Below are 19,763 nucleotides of genomic sequence, written 5' to 3' on the forward strand. Positions count from 1 at the left end.
GAGACTACAAGGATCTATATTATCCAGCCCGTCACACAGCCGACTGTTGATAGTAGATCAAAGGATCAAAAATTGTAGAAAAAACTACCAATGGCCCCCCTCAGGGAGCCAGGTCCTTGTCCTACACTAGGAAGAAAAAACTGAGCTGCAGGAAGCAGGGTGAGGGGTTATAGCCAGAGGGAGCGCCCCCTGGGCGGTGCTGTGCAGTCTTGTTGTTTTTACATGTTCTGCCTAGTCCTCTCCTGAAGTGGCATGATAACCGTAAGGTCAAGAAATAAAGGAGCTGTGTCCATCAATGAATGAAAGAGAAAAACTATTTAAAAAAAACTGTGTGCCCAATACCCTAAAACAGGTGTGGTGAAAATTCGATGATTAACGAGAGGTAAATAGCATTCTAACAGAAATTTCTTCAATGTTAAACACATACATAATTGTTAGAGGTATTCTCTACCCATGACCCAAATTTACCTCCAAACTTTCCATCTTCTCTAAAAAAAACATACCAGAATTGTTTTTTTTTTACTTTGTGCATGAGCAGAGAAAATTGTTTTTGATACTCCCTGTGACATCATCACAAGCCTTGCAAACTATGGCAGGAAGGACAGATCAGTAATCCATCTCCCATGAGCCCTTTTGCTGCACACAAAACGTGTAGACAGGCTCAGACACATCACAGCAGTAACACTGTTTGCTGGGAAAATACCTAGTAGGTGACATTGACCAGCTGGGGAGAACTAAGGCAAGGCTGGCAACACTGCTTTGGATTTCTGGGCAGGAGAGACAGAGCTGTTAGCATGCAAGAGGCAGTCAGTGGCTCAATGGATTTTTGAAAAGATTATCAGGTATTTTTTGGAATTTATAGTATTTTAAAAAGGTATAAAACAGTGAAAGGATACTGCAGAAATGCACTGCACATGCATAAAATGACATTGTTGATCTCCCATTCTCAGAGGTAGTGGTAGAAATTCGTTCTTTTCCACACAACAGATTGAACAAAAAAAAAAATCAGCAAAACAGTATTTTAGAAAACAGAAGCAGCTGGATCAAACTGTGGCTCTGTAAATCTGTTTAAAACAATGGAAATATCTGCTCCACCACAGCCCCCCACCCTTCCTATCTTGGGACCTTGCACCCTAGTCACGCACACCGACCTGGGATTTTACAGGACGCCACACGCCTGCCTTTAATCTTTGTTCCATATAAGAGAGGCATGGCTCACTAGTGCAATGCATCTCACCTGGATGAGGTGTTCTTTAAGTCCCCTGTGCTTCAAACATCAGAACTCAAGTGCTAACAAGTTGGAGGAATGCATATCCATCAAGTCTGCAGTTTAGAAAACATCTTGAGAGTTAGGGGCATTAATCTTTTTAGCAGGACTCCGCGGATAAGGAAATGTGGCAACAATAAGAAAACCCTTGAACCCAACCTAGGACCCTGAAGAACAGAAGGACATTGTTAAACTACTTAGGCCCCTTTCACACGGGATGGATCAGTAATGATCTGCCCCGTGATGATCCGCTTGCTCAGCGGGGATCGCTCCGCTGTCCCCGCTGAGCCAGACAGGGCGGTCTCTGCACACTGTGCAGGGACCGCCCTGTCAGCTCTCCTCTATGGGGGATCGGATGAGCACAGATTTTCCTCCGTCTGCAGAATCGGACAGTAGCGGAGGAGGACGATAGCGGGTGTCTGCGGATGTTTATCTGCAGACACCCGCTATCCCATAGGAATGCATGCATGTCCGTATTTCATCCGCAAACGGATGGATGAAATACGGACATAATGTCTGCATGTGTGAAAGGGGCCTTAGGGGGTGCAAATACCTTGTTTAGATGGACACAGTCCTTGTACAGGTTTTCTTCAGTATGAAGATACAACAAAAAACTTGAATGGTTTGGTTGCTTTCCATGACAACAACCAAGATATTTTAGACACTGAATAACAACAGTACTAATTTCTTACAGACCATCTCTATGAGCACACCCACTGCAGACCACGGAGTTGAAGAAACAAGTGTCCTGGGCATCGTCATCAGAGCATTCGTGTGCTTCACATGAATCCACTTCCTTGGACCTTGCCTCCTCCACTTCCATCTCGTCCAACCCAAGAATAGGTTGTAGTGAAAATTCACAACGTGGGTTCTATGGGGACAGAGATCATGACCTATTACAGTCATCTCTCCATAAATGTTTATGTATATCTGCCAACTGTTCCATCAGTGGAATAGGTAGCACAGAATTGGGCTTTGAAAAGAAGGTCCCTGAGGATGAAGCCCCTGAAGGAGCTATGAAGAACCAGGAGGTCACCTGAGAGCCAGATCCGGTTTGCTGCCCCATAAAAAATAAATAAAAATAATGTGTGGGTCGAAGACAGTCAGACATAAGGGAGCTTGGACTCCCAATCCCTCCAGTGGGGTCATATTGCACCAAAAGGAGGAACACTATACAAATCCTGCATACTTGCACCACTGAGGGGTGAGGGGTAGCCTCGGAGCATCCCACCACCCAAAGGCTTTGAGGTCACCAGTTGTGCTGCATACTGTGCTGTTGGAGCTGTACATTAAAAAAAAAAAAAAAAAAAAAAAAAAAAAAATTTATCAGCTGATGTTCTGTTGCAAAAAGGCTGGACTCTAGAATGGCATCCACACATGTCTACTGAGTTCTCCTGGCCTCAAATGTGCAACAAAACAGGCAGGAAGGCAATACCTGTGCAGCCAGGCCGCACTTTTGCAATAGGCAGCCAGCCATTCATGCTCATTCGAATGGAGGAATCAGCAATCAAATAGGTTGGCACGTGCACACCCAGAACTGACCAGAGAAAGTTCAGAGCTTTCTATAGGCATATAACAGACTGGGACCTCACAGCTCACAGGTAAAACAGGGAAACTGCCCCCTGCATGCAAGTCCCATTAATCACCCAGTGGCAGGGCACAGCATAAGGGGAACCTCCAACATAGCAGGGGTACTTACTGTACAAACAGAAGAGTCAAGAATTGGCTCAATTTTCACCTAATCCTGGTCAGACATACCCTGCAGGGTCTTCAGGGACTGAGGTCCACCACAGCAGATCACAGCTCTGAACCTGTAACAACCCACCAGCTAACTCACAGGTACAAATGCCTGTCAAAGTGAGTGCCACACGGAATCTTGTGCCAATGCAGCTCACATATCTCTCCTGTTTCTCCACAGGTGTCCTGGTACTGTACCTTTTGGATATAAGCATCTGTAGGGACTAATCCAAAAAATAGGATTTTTAAAATGGCTTACCTATAAAAATCCTTTTCTTTGATGTATCCCAGGGGACACAGAGCCATAGGAGTTACTATGTGGGTTATATCGGACCGACAGTTGATGGGCACTGGCACGCCCTTATGGCAAGACGTGTACTCCTCTATATAATCCCTCCTATTACTGTGAGTCCTGCGTTTTGTAGCCAAGCAATACAAGTGTATACCAAGTAGGGAGGGACCTGTGTGTCTGATGTACATCAAAGAAAAGGATTTTACAGGTATGCAGTTTTAAAACTCGTATTTTGTCTTCTTACATCAGGGGACACAGAGCCATAGTAGTTACTATGTGGGATGTCCCATAGCAATGGCAAAATGAAGGGGGGGAGACTCAACAAAAAGAAAGGAAGCCAGAGGACTCATACTGCAGCACACTGCGCCAAAGGCAATATCCTCATGACCTTTAACATCGATTTGATAAAATCTGGTAAACGCATGAACTGAAGACCAAATCGCGGCCTTACAGATCTGAGTCATAGAGGACTGACTGTGCACCGCGCCAAGAGTCACTAATAGCCCTGGTTGAGTGTGCTTTAACATGAAAAGGAAGAATTTTCTTCTTTAAACCATAAGCCTGAATAATGACTTGACAAATCCACTTGGAAATAGTGGATTTTGACACTGCCTGTCCTCTTTGGACCATCTGGCAGTACGAATCAAACGTGCTTTACGAACCTGAGCGGTCGCCTTTACGCTCTCACTACATCAAGGGAATGTAGTGCCTTTTCTTCCCTACATCGAGGCTCTGGGAAGAAAGAAGGAAGAATAATATCTTGGTTTAAGTGAAAACCTGTCACCACCTTTGGTAGGAATTCAGGATGAGGACGCAACACCATCTTATCCTTATGCATGATCAGATATGGCTCTTTACAAGAAAGAGCTCTGATATTCTTCTAGCAGAAGAAATGGCAACCAGAAAGACTATCTTTCTAGTCAAAAGAACCAAGGGAACTTCATGTAAAGGTTCAAAAGGCTGTTTCTGCAAAGCCAATAAGACCAAGTTCAAATCCCAAGGATTTAGTGATGCCTTGATAGGGGAATTGATCCATGTTACCCCCTGAACAAAGCTAAGCACTAAACAGTGAGAAGCCAGAGGCCGTTGAAAATATATTGACAAGGCCAAGATCTGGCCCTTGATAGTATTCAAGGCCAGCTTCATTTCTAATCCCCTTTGCAGGAAACCAAGGATTCTACCTATGACATATTTCCTGGGGTGCCAACCCCTGGATCCACACCAGAAAACACATGCCTTCCAGACTCTATAGTAAATGACCCAGGAAGCAGGCTTCCTGGCATTAATCAAGGTAGACAATAACAAAGGAGACAACCCACGATCCTTTAGAATGTGTGTCTCAATAGCCAAACTGTTAAATTTAGCGACTGTAAGGTAGGATGGAATACCAGACCTTACACAAGAAGGTCTGGCCATCCGTAGTCACAACTTACCAGGAGACAGGTACAAACAATTTTCCTTTTTGAAGGTTGCTGGATATCAACCACCAATTTAAGCTCTGACGCATGTCGGGAGCCAGGCGAACTGGAAAATCTAAGGCCTGAACCTTCTTGTTTCAGGCCGACAGGGTTGTGTTTTGTAGCAATCTTGAATGAAACTGCACGTAAGGGACGGCCTCGAAGGAGGCCACCATTTTTCCCAATAGTTTCATGCACAACCGAATGGAAGGCTTTTTCTTTGCTTTGATGAGTTGAATTAGCTCTAAAATGGAACCGATTCTTTTCTGGGGTAGAAATACCTTTTTCTGTATGGTATCTATGACCAGACCCAGGTACTGTAATCTCCTTGATGGTTTTAAAGGAGGACTTTTCTAGGTTGAGAATCCAGCCGAGAGATTCCAGGTAGTTTACCGTTGTGACCAGACTGTGGTTTAGCCCTGAAATTGAATGATCTATTAAAAGCAGATTGTCTAAGTAGGCTAGGATTGTTATGCCTTCAGCCCTTAATCTGACTAGAGGAGGTAGCAGAATTTTTGAGAACACCCGTGGTGCTGTGGCTAGACCGAATGGCAGGGCCACAAACTGAAAATGATGATTTTCTATTTCGAAGCGCAGAAATTTCTGGTGAGCAGGAAATATTGTCACTTGGAAATATGCATCTTTAATATCGATAGAAGCCAAAAATTACCCTCCTTGGAGGATAGCTACAACCGACCGGATTGACTCCATGCGCAAGGATCGGATGTTCAAGTGCCGATTCAGATATTTGAGATCTAGAGTAGGTCTTACTTCTCCGTTTGGTTTTGGAACCGTAAAGAGGTTTGAATAAGGGAACTTCTGATATGACCAACTTGGATAATAGATGATCCAGTGCTAGGAGGAGGGCCACCTTCTTCTCTGGGTCCTTGGGAACCTTAGAAACCGAGGAGATGGAAAAACTCGGAACTCTAGTTTGTAACCTAGAGAAACAGCAGAAGCCACCCATCTGTCTCGACATTGTTCCTGCCAGATCCTTGAGAATTGCAGGAGCCTTCCCCCCACCCGAGCGAGCGGGGAGCACTCCTTCATAAGGAGGCTTTAGCATTCTGTTTAGTGGGCTTTCTGCCCCAAGATCTCTTCTGACCATGGTGCTGCCCTTGGGGCTTTCCCCTTGAACCTGATGGTTGAGGCCGTCGAGACTGCCTAGAGGATGATGCCCCTGGTGTAGGAGAAGAAGCCCGCTTAAAGGAGAAATGTCTGAATTTCTTTTTTACTGGTAAAAGAGAGCTTTTGCCATTAGAGATCTTTTGTAGGCATTTATCCAAATCATCGCCAAATAACCATTCACCATGAAAAGGGAAACTGGCCAAGAACTTTTTACACAGCGCTTCGGCTGACCAACTTTTCAGCCAAAGACTTCTGCGAGAATGCACTAGTCCAAGCATAAGCCGTGAGATTTGAATGACAGCATCTCTCATAGCATCTACTGTGAAACACAGTGCGTCTGATAAATCAGCACAATGTTGGGCCTGTTCATCAGGCAGATCTTTAAGCATCTCCTCAAACTGTTCCTTAATGGACTGGGATACGCCAATTGCGGCAAGAACCGGCTGCGCTACTGAACTTGCTAAAGCCATATGGCTTTTAGAAAGAAGCTCCAACTTTTTATCTGCTGGATCCTTTAACATGAGCGCATTATCAACCGGACACATGAGATTCATATTTACTGAGGCAATCGCAGCATTAAGCGCTAGGACCCCCCATTTCTTATAGAAATCTTCTTCCATAGGGTAAAGTGTGGAGAATCTCTTAGGCTTATAATACTGTTTATCCGGATGTTCCCATTCAGCATACATAAGCTTCCTTAGCTATGCATGAATAGGAAAGGCATCCCCAGATGGAGGAGGTTTTAATGATCCCAACTTAAGAGATGGGATCATCAAGAGCCTTCGCTGCAGGCAGCAAAAAAGTTGAACGAACCAACTTAGTGTGTTGCAAGTGAGTGCACAAACAACCTGTCTTGTGATGTTACTACTCCTATATTAGGATCCTCAGAAGAGGATAAACCAGCATATTCCAAATCTTTGGGAAGATCTACCTGATCCTCAGCGTCCTAAACCTCCAAAGGAGGATCTTGAGCAGTAGATGGGGGATCTGCTACGTTTGACCCCACTATGAAGGGTTAAAATAGCATCAATCTTCTTTTCCGAATAAGCAATGGTAGAAGACAAAACCTCTCGTGTGAAATACTCAGGGGCTGAAGCGTCTTATGCGACTGCAAGCACAGTTTCCCCTGACGGCTCAATCTGACTGGCCCCAACACTCTCAGAGGAGGATGACAGTCTTTTGGAAATAGTTTTAGTTTGTTGTGTAACCAGTGACCCCTTAGAGCCCTTAAAATCCTCCTCTGAGAGGCCGCGGTACCGCCCTTTATTTTTATTTTTTCAAAAAAAGGTAACTGTCTTGGCATCCTGTCCCCCAAGGGGAATAAAGCCAATCTGGGGGCACAGGAGGAGACTAGACCCCCCCCCTTCTTACCGGAGGGTCTGTTGCGGCTGGAGGAGAGGATGAAGGCTTCTGCTGTTTCCAGCATCAGGACGGTGAGTGCTCAATACAGCCCCCAGTGTTGACACAGACATGACAACACTATACATAGGAGAAGAAATTCCTGAGAAAATCTCCCTTACCTTATCCTCGCAGCAGGGTTTTTATCAAGACCCAATCTTCACCCTTCACGGTGGGCTCCGAGACCTTTTAGGAAACCTTCAGGAACCAGGGAACCTCGGGTTACTCACAATCCTGGACCTGTGACATCACCCTGCCAGTAAAAAAACTTTATGGCCTTACTACCAAAAAGTACTGGATCCCAGGGTCCAGCTCTCTAAAGAGAAGCGTTTGCAATCAAAACCTCGTTTATTCGGACACAAGGCCAGGGTACCATTCATTTAGTCCATGAAAAGACATCAGAACGGATCTGGTCAGCATGGCTAGCCCCAGCAAGGAAGCTTCCAGTGGAGCTCAGCACAGCACATCTTTACTCGTGCCCAACACCTTATACACTGGTGAAAAAACGGAGGACTCCCAGTAATGGGAGGGGTTATATAGGGGAGTACACGTCTTGCCTTAGGAGCGTGCCAGTGTCTATCACCTGTTGGTCCGATATAACTCACATAGTAACTACTATGGCTCTGTGTCCCCTGATGTAAGAAAAGAAAACAGCACTGAGACATAAAAGCAGTTCAAGTACAGATCTATGCATTTATGCAGAAAAAACTCATTCAGCAGAGAGGGACAGGTCCATCACCTTCTGAAACTAGAAAAAAGCTGAGGTAATGCTGCCTGAGGACTGATAATGTGCCGTGTCAAGCTTTGCTATTTGCCAGTGTCCAGGAACCTGGAGCATAACCAAATAGTTTAAGAATAAACTCTGCTGTATTCTGTGATGTACGATCAAGAAAATTAAGATCCCCCTTCTCTTCATTGGTTTTTTTGTAAACCATAATCGCTCTTATTTCTTCTTGCCACAAGACTTGTCTTAAACACATTTTTGTTTACCATAATTATTTTTTGAGACATTATGAAATGTAGACGTCTACTCTACTTTTGAAGCATGTGAAAAAAAAAAATGATCGCTGTAGTGTATAGAAATGGAAAGAAAAACAATTGTTGCTTACTTGTGTCATTTGCTTCTGATGATCTAGTACTCCTAATTCTTGCAATTTTTGTAATCTTGCTTTCAGCAGAAAGTCCAATTTTCCCGTTTGGTGTATTTGTTTTCCACCTTAACGTTTCATTTTTTGAAATGGAATCCATAGGAACCTTAATATAAGAAGAGCCATAAAAGTTCTTAGCACTTATTTTGTTGACGGGAGTTTCTACAGTTTCGTTTTGATGAATTGAAGGCCGAGCTAGGGAAGCAGGTGAGTCAGACATGGAGGCGTTTTGTCTGTAAAGTTTTTGTGTACCTCCACAACTTTGGCATTTTGTCTTATTCCTATTGTCTTTACCACAAGATGCACAACATTGAAAAGGTTCATTTTGCTCCATGCTCTGCCAGAGAAAAATAAAAAACAGTACAGTAATTTAAATAACTGATGGATTAGGGTGCGAGAAGTGAAATTAGCCAACAGTCATTTCTTTCTTCCTTAAGATATCACAAGACCTACTTTTAACATTGGTGCTTGCTATAAGAAAAAAAAAAAAAACAGTACACTTTTGAAAAGAAAATCAAGCAAGACTACATACAGTATATACAAATGTGTGATGAATGCAAGTCATAACACATTAACATATAGTTTAAATGGAAAAAATTTGCAAATTGGGCCCAAAGTGTCAATATTTTGTGTGGTCACCATTATTTTCCAGCACTGCCTTAACCCTCTTGGGCATAGAGTTCATCAGAGCTTCATAGTTTGCCACTGGAGTCCTCTTCCACTCCCCCATGATGATATCACGGAGCTGGTGGATGTTAGAGACCTTGCACTCCTCCACCTTACGCTTGAGGATGCCCCCTACAGATGCTCAGTAGGGTTTAGGTCTGGAGACATGCTTGGCCAGTTCATCACCTTTACCCTCAGCTTCTTTAGCAAGGCAGTTGTCATCTTGGAGGTGTGTCTGGGGTCCTTATGTTAGAATACTGGCCTGCAGCCCAGTCTGTGAAGGGAGGGGATCGTGCTCTGCTTCAGTAAGTCACAGTACATGTTGGCGTTCATGGTTCCCTCAATAAACTGTAGCTCCCCAGTGCCAGCAGCACTCATGCAGCCCCAGACCCCCGACACTCCCACCTCCATGCTTGACTGTAGGCAAGACACAGTTGTCTTTGTACTCTTCACCTGGTTGCCACCACACATGCAGACCAATTTTATGCTGTGTGCGACGTATGGTCTGAGCCCAGACAGGCTGACCCTCCCATCCCTTCAGCCTCTGCAGCAATGCTGGCAGCACTCATATGTCTATTTCCCAAAGACAACCTCTGGATATGACGCTGAGCACGTGTACTCAACTTCTTTGGTCGATCATGGCACGGCCTGTTCTGAGGGGAGCCTGCCCTGTTAAACTGCTGTATGGTCCTGGCCACCGTGCTGCAGCTCAGTTTCAGGGTCTTAGCAATCTTCTTATAGCCTAGGCCATCTTTATATAGAGCAACAGTTCTTTTTTCAGATCCTCAGAGCTTGTTGCCATGAGGTGCCATGTTGAACTTACAGTGACCAGTATGAGAGAGCGAGAGCAATAACACCAAATTTAACAAACCTGCTCCCATTTAGAAAAAAAGGCTAATTGGGCCCAATTTGGACATTTTCACTTAGGTGTGTAATCCCTTTTGTTGCCAGCGGTTTAGACATTAATGGCTGTGTGTTAAGTTATTTTGAGGGGACAGCAAATTTACACTGTTATACAAGCTGTACACTCACTACGTTAAATTGTAGCAAAGTGTTATTTCTTCAGTGTTGTCACATGAAAAGATATAATAAAATATATTTACAAAAATGTGAATGGTGCACTCACTTTTGAGAGATACTGCACATGCATACATACACACAAAAACAACCACGTAAGAATGAAAGTGGACTAAAACAGACCTCTGTCTGTGATACACGCAGCTGAACGGGAGTCACAGGCAAATTGCATTCATTTAAGTTGTTACGCCGTGTCTGAACCTTTCTTCTAAGTTGAGGTTCTAACACTCCATCATCATGCAACCTTGCATCTGGAGTGCCTTCAATGACAAAAAACAAAAACACTATTACTTCAATCTTCAGTAAAAACTTTATATTTTAAGATTTTATTACAGATTATACTTGTGATGGCCAATTTTTAAACACTGTAAGTACCCAACTTAAAAACTTTGTTCTATGCATTTTTCTTAAATTAAAAGTAGAGATCCTTGCATTTAAAAAGTTTAGCCCTGGTAAACTAAACTGTGGCTCTCCACCAATCAAGCATTACTCTATGCTGTGCTAAGAGGAAAGAACTTCCTAACACCATAGTCGACATTATGAACCTCTCTAAAAATGCCAACCATGGAGTATCAGACAGTGATAGTCGCTCTCCATTAGAAGTAGGGCCCCCAGGCTACATTCACACCAGCAATTAAGATCAGTATGCATAGTAGTGTCAGGAATCAAATTCCTGTTGCATTTCTGAGCGGCTAGCTGTGGCTGCTGGCCCTGTTCACTACAAAATGACAGGTCGTTGGCCGCCACCAGTATTTGCAGGTGTCTGCACAGTCAGCGATTACCTGTGGTGATTACTGCTGGATGCACTTTAAAAAAAAAAAAAAAAAAAAAAATGAATAAAAACACAAAATTTGAAAAACTATTTTTTTCATTTACAGCAGTAGTACAACCTGTTCTGTAATAACAGCTTGGTATAATATACAGTATGAAGGGTAATCATGCATAAAGGGTAGAACAGCTTTCAGGTCTCACGCACATTGGCATTTTAAAATGCTAGAAATATTGAGTTGTCCTACCAGAAGCTTGCAGAAAAAAACAGAGCAACAAGATGCTTATAATTATGTGTGTCTACAGGTGTTTAGAAGTGTATGTGGGTAAACTATTTTTTTTGGCTAGAATACTCATTTAATATAGCCACTGGAATGAACATACAAATGCATACGTTTATGCACATATGTCCATAAATTATCCTCGTAAGCTCTTCTCCAAGAGCTGCATTGAGACAACTTTAAAAAAAAAAAACGTCCTTAAGGAGCAGCATTTTTTTCTGCCCATATGAGGCCTATTAATGCACACCAGATCAGTTAGACTGAGAATGCAACAAGGTTTACCCCATTATATATCAACCACTTAAAGTGGAGTGCCACCCAAAAGTGGAACTTCCACTCATTTGTCTACTCCCCCCCAACCCAGTGCCACATTTGGTACATTTGTGTGTGTGGGGGGGGGGGGGTCGGGTGGCAGTGGCGCGGATACCTGCCTCTGACAGGTGCCCTATCCCCACTACCGGGAGACCAGGATGCAGCGCATTGCAGCCCAACTACCTCCTCCTCCCTCCCCTGGGCCAGTAGGAGAGCGCATCATTGTCTCGCGCAAGTGCAGTAGGGATGTTATTTTCTTATTATATTTTCTTTACCTTAGTATAACCTTTAATAAAAGTAATGACAATTTGTGAGATCTCTCTTTGCACATATTGAACACAACCTCCAAAAAGTGACAAAACAATTACTTTTCTTTAATAAAAAAAATAAAACGCAAACAAGTGCTGAAGCAATTGGTAAATTTTAAGAATATTTTGTAGTGGGATTTGCAGACAAGACAGATGTACAAAGGACTAACATCGGTGAGCTATGTTGTTGCAATTGTTAACAAACACAGATGAACTTACCTGGCTTTTGAGGCATACTATTAACATCAACTTCTACTTTCTGGACATGAGGTGGATATTCTTTCCTTTGTAGCAAAACAAATACATACAGTAAAGCATAGAAAAAAAAAGATCCCTTTTCAACATATAAATACGTTTTCATGGTAAAAACTAAAGCGCTTCCAGATATGCTGCAGAGTGCAAGCCATACAGTTTGAAATACAAAACACTAAGCTTGGCTCGGAAATTTAGGGGGAATGGCGTTTCATGCGTTTTAAAACTATAAACTTACCTCTCTCTTCTTTCCAGACTGCTTAAATGTGAAAAAGAAAAACAATATAAGATTCAAAACCCTATGTTAAAAGCCCTTCTCTACTAATGTTAGAAACGAAAATCTTAACTTAAACTACTTTTGACTTACAGAACATATTTAAAAAAATAATCTGGCATAATCTTTCCCTTACAATTGGTAAACTTTACACCAGGGGTGTCCAACCTGTGGCGGCCCAACACGAAATCCTAAACGTACTAAAAAAAATTGTTTTTTTTTTTGGGGGGGGGGGGGGGGGTTGGGGGGGTCTTTTGTAAAAATTATTTTCCACTTTCTGAACATGTGGTGGAGGAAAAATTTGACAAAATGTTATTTTTGTCTTTACTGGGCTTTTATAGGTTTTATCTTTCCAAAGAAATCTCCCACTCTTCACAAATCACGCCTTATTCATGTCATCAGTTTTTGGCAGCATCTATATTTGTGAGCAACTATTTTCAAGGATGAAGCACATGAAGGGCAATATTTGAATAAAAATATCTGATGAGCACCTTATGAAGTCATTGAGAATTTCTACTACATTCATTGAACCAGATATTTAAGTGTTAGTTTACCAAAAAAAAAGTGTCAAATATGGCACTAGTTTTGTATTGGCCCCTTTTACATTTATGAAGAAAATATTACAAAAAATGAAATCTTATTACTCAGATAAGTTACATTATCTATATCAGTGATTGTTAACTTGTGATATGCTTTCTGCTCATCAGTTATCCTTATTGTTTGTGTGTTTTATGTGTGGCCCAAGACAATAATAGGATTTTTTGTACTTACCGTAAAATCCTTTTCTCTGTAATTCACCGACCGACAGCTCCTTTCTTAGCCATCGGGTTGTCTTGCCCACCACTAGGAGAATACTAGGCATTACTTGTTATCTAACACTCAGAACTCTTTAGTTCCACCCAGGGAGGCGGTCCCTTGAGCAACAACCCTCCAGCCTGCCATACATTCATCGGTACGTCAACAAGCAGTATAACGTGAAGAGAAAAAGGAGCGGCGGGTGCTGTGTCGGTCGGTGAATTACAGAGAAAAGGATTTTATGGTGAGTACAAAAAAAAAATCCTATTTTCTCTTATATTCACCAACCGACACAGCTCCTTTCTTAGCCATTGGGATGTCCCCAAGCAGTGCCAAATGAGGGGTGGGAAAGCAAGTGGGAACTAGTGAAACTTTACCCACAAAAAAAAAAAAAAAAAACAGTGCATGGAAAAATCCACCACAAAACCAGGGTACCCTCAACAGGAGTGACTACCCACAACCACACCAAAAACTGCGGAATGTAATGCATCAGCGAATTAACTTAACTGTACTGCGTTTTTATCGAAAAACCAAGAAAATATATTGCATATTCAATTGCAACTATACAGCCGCCTGCAAAACTTTGCGGCCAAAACAGGCATCACCCGATGCACTGATGTCTACCTTGTAGAACTTGGTAAATGTGTGGACAGATGACCAGGTCGCCGCTTTACACACCTGAGCGACAGACGTTTGGTGTCGGAAGGCTCAAGACATTCCAAATGCCCTTGTGGAGTTGGCCGTGACCCGAAAGGGGGGCACCTGCCCCTTCAAGGCGTAGGATTGCGCTACAATCTGTCTGATCCACCTGGAAATGGTGGCCGAGACCACCATGCCTTTCTTTGGACCAGCCACCGAAACAAACAGTGAGTCTGACTTCCGAAAGGGAGCAGTGGCAGACAAATACACCTTGTCCGAACCACGTCCAGAGCGTGAAGGGCCACTTCCTTAGAGTGCTTCTTGGACACAGAGATGGCAACACAATGTCCTCATTGATATGAAAAGCCGAGACCATTTTTGGCAGAAAAGACGGTTGCGGACTCAACACCACCTTATCCTTGTGGATAACCAGATAAGGCGACTTGCAGGATAAGGCCGCCAGTTCCGAAACCCTCCTGGCCAATGTGATGGCCACTAGACAGACCACTTTCTGGGAAAGAGTCAGCAGGGGAATCTCCCTGATATTTTCAAATGGCGGTTTTTGAAGCACCGATAACACCAGGTTCAAATACCACGGTGGACGCACCGGAGGGACTACATGTCGCACCCCCTGAACAAAGGTACTCACTAATGAGTGAGATGCCAGGGGTCGCTGAAAAAAAGACAGCCAAGGCTGATATTTGCCCATTAATGGTGCTTAATGCCAATTTCTGGTCTACTCCTTGGTGAAGAAACAGCAGGATCCCGGATATAGAAAAGGAGCGCGGATGCCATCCTTTCTCCTCACACATGGAGATGTAAGCTTTCCAGGTACGATGATATATCTTCCGAGAAGAAGATTTCCATGCCCTCAACAGAGTTGGGATCACAGAGTCCGACAGACCCCGGTTCCTCAACACCTGGCTCTCAATAGCCATGCCATTAAAGCCAGCAATGGTAAAGCAGGATGGAGAATCGGACCTTGAAACAGAAGGACCTCTCGTAACAGCAGTCGCCATGGGGCATCCGCCACCAGGCGCACTAGGTCTGCGTACCAAGGATGCTGAGGCCAATCTGGGGCGACCAGAATCACTGGGATCCCCTACACTTCCACTCTGCGGAGCAGACGTGGTAACAGTTTTAGTGGAGGAAAGGTGTAGATCAGCTGGTACTGATCCCACGGTGCCACCAGCGCGCCTGACGCGTCTGCCCACGGATTTCTTGTCCTGGACACGAATCTCTGCACCTTCCGAATTAGACGGGAGGCCAGAAGATCCACGTCTGGTGTGCCCCACCTCAGGCGCAGTAGCCGAATACCTCCGGATGCAACACCCATTATCCTGGGTCCAGCATCTGGCGACTCAGATAGTCTGCCTGCCAGTTCTCCACTCTCGGGATATAAATGGCCGACAGGGACTGTACGTGTCGATCTGCCCACCGAAGTATGTGAGCGACCTCCCGAGCGGTGGCTGAGCTTCTTGTTCCCCCTTGGCAATTGTCGTATGCTTAGACACACACACCCCGCTCAGCAGCATTCCCAGAGGGAAGGGGGCGGAGGAGGAAGAGGGGGACAGGGAGAGAAGAGAGGGAGGTGAGGGACCCCCAAATCGACCTTCCAGGGAATGCCCAGCTGCTCAGCCCCGCCGAGGCAGGGAGAGCTGTACTTACCAGTCCTTAAGAGCTGGGAGACATTCCATCACAGACCCACTCACTGATCAGTACAGGTTGGCTGCTGGCCTGGCATACTGTGATGCAGACATCAGTAGCCCAGTCATATGTATGCCTCGGAGCATAAAAGCTCACGACCACCTACCTGGCCTGCCTAGCTGTGGCCTGTACACGCTCAATGGCCAGACTGGGGAGACTACAAGGATAAGAGTATCCAGCCTGTCACCCAGCCAGCTGTTGATAGCAGACCACAGGATCAATCATCTTGAGCAAAAAGTCACACTGCTGCAGAAAAAAAGCATGGACCGAAGGGCCTGCAGGGTTCCTAGGTCCTTCTCCTTCACTAGGAAAAATAAAACTGATGACTGCATGGCAGGCTGGAGGGTTGTTGCTCAAGGGACCGCCCCCTGAGCGCAACTAAAGAGTATTACATAACAAGTAATGCCTAGTATTCTCCAAGTGGTGGGCAAGACAACCCAACGGCTAAGAAAGGAGCTGTGTCGGTCGGTGAATATAAGAGAAAATTATTTTTCCAATGTGACCCCGGAAGGTCAAAATGTTGGACACCCCTGCTTTACACCAAACAAAAAGCTATACAATGCTGTAGGCAGGTGCAGGTTTTAGACTTTAATGCACGGCATCATCTGTCATCTATAGAATAGTTATTTGGTACAATTCACCATTGCTAAAATTGGGTGGCTAAAGTGGATACTGTGACCATTCAGGTGTTGGGAGCCCAATGCCAGCCAATACGGTGTTTATTTTCTTGTTACAATACATTTTACTGCAATGTACACGTTTGGCAAATTTTTCTTTATTTACGGTCTATTTCACGAGTACCAACCAAAATAGCAAATGAGGGGAAATACCCCAACATGGAGATAGCAAAAAAAAAAAAAAGTGGCGTGGAGAAGGCTTAAAACCACTCAGGATTGTATTGCTATGTCCTATTAGGTACATTTCCACTTAGTTCCTCTGTTCAGATAGAACATGAGAAGTATGTGGACAAGATTGAGAGATTTTACATCACCTGGGAACCCTGGGCAACATATTATAACATACCCTTACGACCTGGAATGGAGACCGGATCCGGAATCACCACCTCCTACCCTCCCCGACTTTATCCTGACCTTTATTTCTATCCTTTTACACATTTCTCTCTCTCCCCTTCAGAGATGTCCTAGTCCCCCCTTCACTGCATTTACAGTAAGACCTGAAGCCGCCCTAACATGGGTTATATTAGAGGTTTTGGGTTGGACTGCCGGAAGATTCTAGTCCTCATTACTGATTAGAGAAAACTCAACTATCCTAACTTCACTTTTGGTAATGGAGGGCTCTGCTTATGAGGTATTGTCATCCAGCCAGGAGCGATCTCGGCTGGGGGACAGGGGTTAGGCTCCGTGGGTGCTCTGGGCCTGTCCAAAGATAGAGCCCAATGGGGTGGTGGGCTTGGAGGATCTTGATCCGTCCGCAGGTCACCTCCTGAGGCATTTTCTCTTTTTTCTTTAGACATCGAGAAGTTACACTCCTGGGGTCTTGCCCCTTGACAGTCCGACCACTAATGTTTGAGTTTTGTATTGAATGGTTAACCTCGGTTTCTTCTGTTCGCTGTGACGTATCTCAACAGATTTCATTATCTGCATTCTTTCAAAAAGTATATTTGTACTACTTAGTGTTTTGATATGCAGTTCATCATCTTGTTAAATCCTTGGCTATTTTGTATATTTTCATATGTAAAATAAAAAAATATTCAAAAAATGTGCCTCTAAATGTCCTACTGTGCATGGACACACAGGATAACATTGAGCTACTTCCACTGGCAAAGCACAAAACTCCTGTAGGAGCAGTGTTTTCAAGCCCAGTGTGTATGGACCTAAAAAGGTTAATCAAAAGTGAATAACTGCAGCATTTAGGAGCATTCAGCATTTTCAAGTGTGCATTGAAAATTGAGCATAGGGGAATGTTTTTAAGAAAAAAAAAATGCACATAAAAAGCAAATGCCCATAAACTCTCAAACTTTTGTGCAATACAAGCCATTATGAGCATTTTTTTATGTTGCTTTTTCATGACAGGGGTTCTGGCATTATTGCTGTCCCTAGTGTACATGGATCCTAAAAGAGAAGGAGCCAGAAACAGTTAAAGTTGTACACTGCAATTGCTGAGGTAAGAACCTTAAATACCAATTTTTTTCAGCCGAATATACGCCGAACCGCTGCCTCGGAGGGGAAGGATGCCGCTCTAGGCTCGGCTTGCAGTCACTCCCAGCCCCACCTCCTAACATTTACGTCCCGCCATTGGACCGTTGTGTTCACCATAGGAGCCGGGCCAAGGAGCAGGACTGCGAGAGGAGCCGAATATACAGGTTCTGTCTATCTCGGCGGTGGTAACATTTAAAAATGATCATGCTGAAATTTTGGGCAAGGCTGCAGATAGACACTGATCATTCTGCAATGATGGGCAAGGCTGCAGATAGACACTGATCATTCTACAATGATGGGCGAGGCTGCAGATGGACACTGATAAGGCTGCATTGATGGGCATTTAAAATGTACATTTTTTTCCCTAAAACTTTCCTCCTAATCTTAGGGTGCGTGTTATACGCCGGCGCGTGTTATACACCGATAAATATGGTAGCTTACTGAAAAATTTTCATTTTATCAAACAATCAGTTAAATCATTAAAAAAAAAAAAATAAAAAAATAAAAAAAAAGTGTTACAATTTTTTAAAAATACATGTGAAAACAGAATGCTGCATTGCAGTTGGTCTTAGTGGTATACAATATCGTGAATGCTTTCCCAAGTTTACTTGTACAGTACTATTGTTGGTCTTGTCCGTTTGGCACCTGTAAGTGGCTATGTATGGCACTACGATTCCCTTTGTTGGGGTTTTTGGGGGATAACTTTAATATAGTAAGAAATCACGTTATGTCAGGAGCTTGAATTATAAATGTAAGTGGTCCCTGGTCCTTACATTTTTTAAATCTCATCTCCCACAGGTAGTCTTCCTTCAAGAAACATCTCTTGGGTAATAAAATCCTTTCTTTGAAAAGACAACGGATATACATGCCACCTATTCCTCATATGCCAGAGGGGTCTCAATCATATTACATAGGAATCTGGTTTGTTCAACTGATTTTCTGATCCTAAAAGGGAAAATAAAGCCCCATACACATTATCAGATTATCTGCTGACTTTTTCCTTCAGATTTACCAAAACCATATAATATGAGGACAAACCTTAGGAGTTTCAATGTGTATGCAATCAGGCAGGCCCTTCTACTACATGGTTTTGGTAAATCTGAAGGAAAAACCCAGCAGATAATATGATAGTGTGTATGGGGCTTTAGTGGACGTCCTCATAGAAACTAAATTCTCAATTGTTAGCCCTAGTAATGTATACAGTATATTTCTCCCCGTTTCATAGTCTTATATAAAATATGACATATTGCACAAATTGTTCCCTCTTATACCCATTAAAGGTCTTGATTGCTGAAACTATTGCTGAGAGAACTCATTAAACGGATAGGTTCTCTTTTGTAAAAATAAATACAATAGAAAATCTGTGGTCAGACCTAAAGATTGCTGTTCACAAGCACAAACCATCCAACTTGAAGGAGCTGGAGTAGATGGGCAAAACAAAAATCCTAGTGGTAAGATGTGGAAAGCTCATAGAGACTTATCCAAAGCATCTTGGAGATGTGATAACCGCAAAAGGTGACTCTATACGTATTGTCTATATAGGGGTGATTAGTAATGCACATTGACTTTTTCTGTTATTTTGTTCCATTTGTTGTGTGCTTCACAATACAAAAAAAAAAAAAAAAAAAAAACACATCTTTAAAGTTGTGGGCATGTTCTGTAAATTAAATGATGCAAATCATCAAACAATCCATGCTAATTTCAGGTTGTGAGGCAACAAAACATGAAAAAAAATGAAAAGCTGCTCAGAAATTGTTCCAAAAACAGACTACAAAAGTATGGGTAATAATTAAATAGGCAAAAAACATGACCTACCTTTGTGCAGCAGTTTTGACGACTGTTCGCGTGATATTAGTGTGATGGAATAGTCTTCCCTGAACAAATGTTCCAGACGTTGGTGCAATGCTTTGGACACCGTCCCTGTTATTGTCAAAAGGAAATCTTTTACTTCAACATTTTGCACAAACCAAAACACAAGTTAAAAAAAAAAATTCCTCTACCTTTCCTAAAAGAGCCATATTTCTCCATCTTTCTCCCATGCTAATAGCAACCAGATTCCTAGCTTTGCTCCCTTTGAATAAGGGAGGAAACCTGATTG

At 43.2% G+C, this 19,763-nt stretch overlaps 1 protein-coding gene across 8 annotated transcripts in view; it reads right to left on the minus strand.

Moving 5' to 3' along the window:
* SENP6 (SUMO specific peptidase 6) overlaps window positions 1–19,763 on the minus strand; it is a 157,535-nt gene that overhangs the window by 98,311 nt on the left and 39,461 nt on the right. For 5 of the 8 annotated variants that reach the window (XM_077487362.1, XM_077487360.1, XM_077487364.1 and 2 more), the window contains 5 exons: window positions 19,481–19,585; window positions 12,330–12,350; window positions 12,059–12,123; window positions 10,294–10,430; window positions 8,389–8,764 (listed from right to left, as the gene is read on the minus strand). In XM_077487362.1, coding sequence (XP_077343488.1) covers window positions 8,389–8,764; window positions 10,294–10,430; window positions 12,059–12,123; window positions 12,330–12,350; window positions 19,481–19,585 — 704 coding nt within the window. The remainder of the gene's footprint in view (window positions 1–8,388; window positions 8,765–10,293; window positions 10,431–12,058; window positions 12,124–12,329; window positions 12,351–19,480; window positions 19,586–19,763) is intronic. The other 3 variants (XM_077487363.1, XM_077487367.1, XM_077487361.1) reach the window with 2 other exon arrangements.

This window comes from Lithobates pipiens, unplaced genomic scaffold (assembly GCF_037356315.1).
Source record: "Lithobates pipiens isolate NorthernLeopardFrog02 unplaced genomic scaffold, aLitPip1_a1.2 Scaffold_18, whole genome shotgun sequence".
NCBI classification, from domain to species: Eukaryota; Metazoa; Chordata; class Amphibia; order Anura; family Ranidae; genus Lithobates; species Lithobates pipiens.